At 46.4% G+C, this 1,883-nt stretch overlaps 1 protein-coding gene across 1 annotated transcript; it reads left to right on the top strand.

Annotated features, from left to right (window-relative positions):
* Positions 1-260: 260 nt before the first annotated feature.
* LOC121838422 (TNF receptor-associated factor 3-like) lies at positions 261-1,352 on the top strand. Its single transcript, XM_042294688.1, has one exon. It carries the CDS (start codon positions 276-278, stop codon positions 1,350-1,352), a length of 1,077 nt encoding a protein of 358 aa, XP_042150622.1. The 5' UTR covers positions 261-275.
* The last annotated feature ends 531 nt before the right edge of the window (positions 1,353-1,883 follow it).

The raw sequence follows: 1,883 nt of genomic DNA, 5'->3' as shown, positions 1-1,883 counted from the left end.
CAAAAACGTCTATGGAAGTACGTTATCTAACGCATAGCGCACTGAGAGAGGGTTTATCGAAGTTTCTCTTTACCAACACGCGGGTGCTGTTTTAGAAGAGCCAATGGGCGACTCACGGAACACGATAAGGACAGTGCCGCTATATCCGGCGGATGTTTGAGTCATCCTGTCGCGCCTTTCGTGTTGCCAGGCGTACTCTTTTGTCGCCAGAGAGTTTTAATGCTCGCTGGCCTAGGGGTAAAGAGACTCGGATTGACATAGCTTGTACTTCAATCATGGCAAGGTTGGAAAATTGTCAGAAGTGCGGGAAGGATTCCCTCGACGTCTGGATGGCAAACCAGTGCCTGCATTTGATTTGTAACAAATGCCTAATGCAAGAGTCCAGCATCGACGACTGCAATCACTGCAACGCTGCTACCCAAAAGTTCTGGTGCCCCGGCAGGAAGTACGGCTGCAAATTCCAGAAAACCATCTGTGAGACAAAACAGCATGTCAAGACGTGTGGGTTTGTCCCGGTCTCCTGCCCCAACGAATGCGACCAAGCCCCGTCCAAGAAGTCCCTCGCGGATCACGTGAGTTTCGAATGCCGACTTCGTATTACCGAGTGCCAGTTCTGCGGCCAGGGATGCTACGCCCTCAAGCTTTCCGCCCACCTTACAGTTTGCGAAGAGGTCCTAGTGTCCTGCAACTACTGCCACGAGGATAATATCCGACGAGGATTGATGCCCGTTCACGCCAGAGACTGCAGCAAGACGCCCAAGCCGTGTCCCATGAAAAAGTATGGCTGCAGTTTCGAAGCCGACGAGGCGAAGATAAATGAACACTTGAACTTCAGAAACCACCTCTCATGTTTTGATGACATGCACGAGAGGATTCAAGAACTTGAACTGATGAACACTATTGAACGCAGCAACCAGAGAGTCCAAGGAACAAAGCTTGAAACAAACCAGCCCGCAATGATTGGGGGCGTCAGCCTGTTCGACAAGGAACTGCTATGGGTGGTGAAATTACCCGAAGTAGTTCATCCTGGAGACCTCAGCACCATTTTCAGACACCGGGAGACCAGTTGGACCTTTTTTCTCGAGATCAACTGCGCCGGCCCTGTAATGGAGTTATGCGATGGACACGAGGAGCTTATGTACAGCGTGTACATGACTCACCTGGAGCCAGGAGAGCGCAAGAAGGACGTCAGCTTCTCCATCCAAGCTGAGACCGTCCCCACCGGTGGCAAGCTCCTGGGAAAGGCCCGCCACCGCGGCATGGTGCCTTCGACGAAAAAACTCTTTATGCTCAAATTCAAGTGCGATTTCAGCTATGCCGACGAAGTTCTCGTCAAGCTGACGTCTGAGTAAAACACAAAGCAAGCGTTGACTCCCATTAGATGAGTGTTTGCCGATTCAAAATAAGGCAATATATCTCATCATTTTTTTTTAATATTCTCCATGTTTAGTTTTTAGGTTCCTGATTGTGCAAGCAGTTCACCGCAAACATTAATTTTAACGTTCTTCATACTGTAGTGTGGATTGAAGGAGCATGATTTGTTATTTTAATTTTCTAAACCCTCACTGTTATTTCGCATTTAGCTTTAAAATATCTTAATAATTCTCATGGGGAGATGTGGAGAATCTTAACACTCCGTACGAATTCTGGTTTTGTATCATTACAGTATGGTTTGTCATTGTTACTTAATGAACTGGAAGCAAATACCCTTAACATCTTTAGGAATTAAAATATTAACTAACATTGTATTACATAAAATCAACAATTTCACGTGTTCCCTACGTGTGCAGTTTCGTGCAGGAATTTAAAATTGTTTTTTCAAGCAGGAAGGGTCTATCAGTAGAATTTTGTGAGTAGTAGTGCTCGTGTTTCTGCTTTAGTTC

Source organism: Ixodes scapularis, unplaced genomic scaffold, assembly GCF_016920785.2.
Source record: "Ixodes scapularis isolate PalLabHiFi unplaced genomic scaffold, ASM1692078v2 PGA_scaffold0__279_contigs__length_252992795, whole genome shotgun sequence".
Lineage (NCBI taxonomy): Eukaryota > Metazoa > Arthropoda > Arachnida > Ixodida > Ixodidae > Ixodes > Ixodes scapularis.
This window is presented reverse-complemented; position numbering and strand designations above follow the sequence as displayed.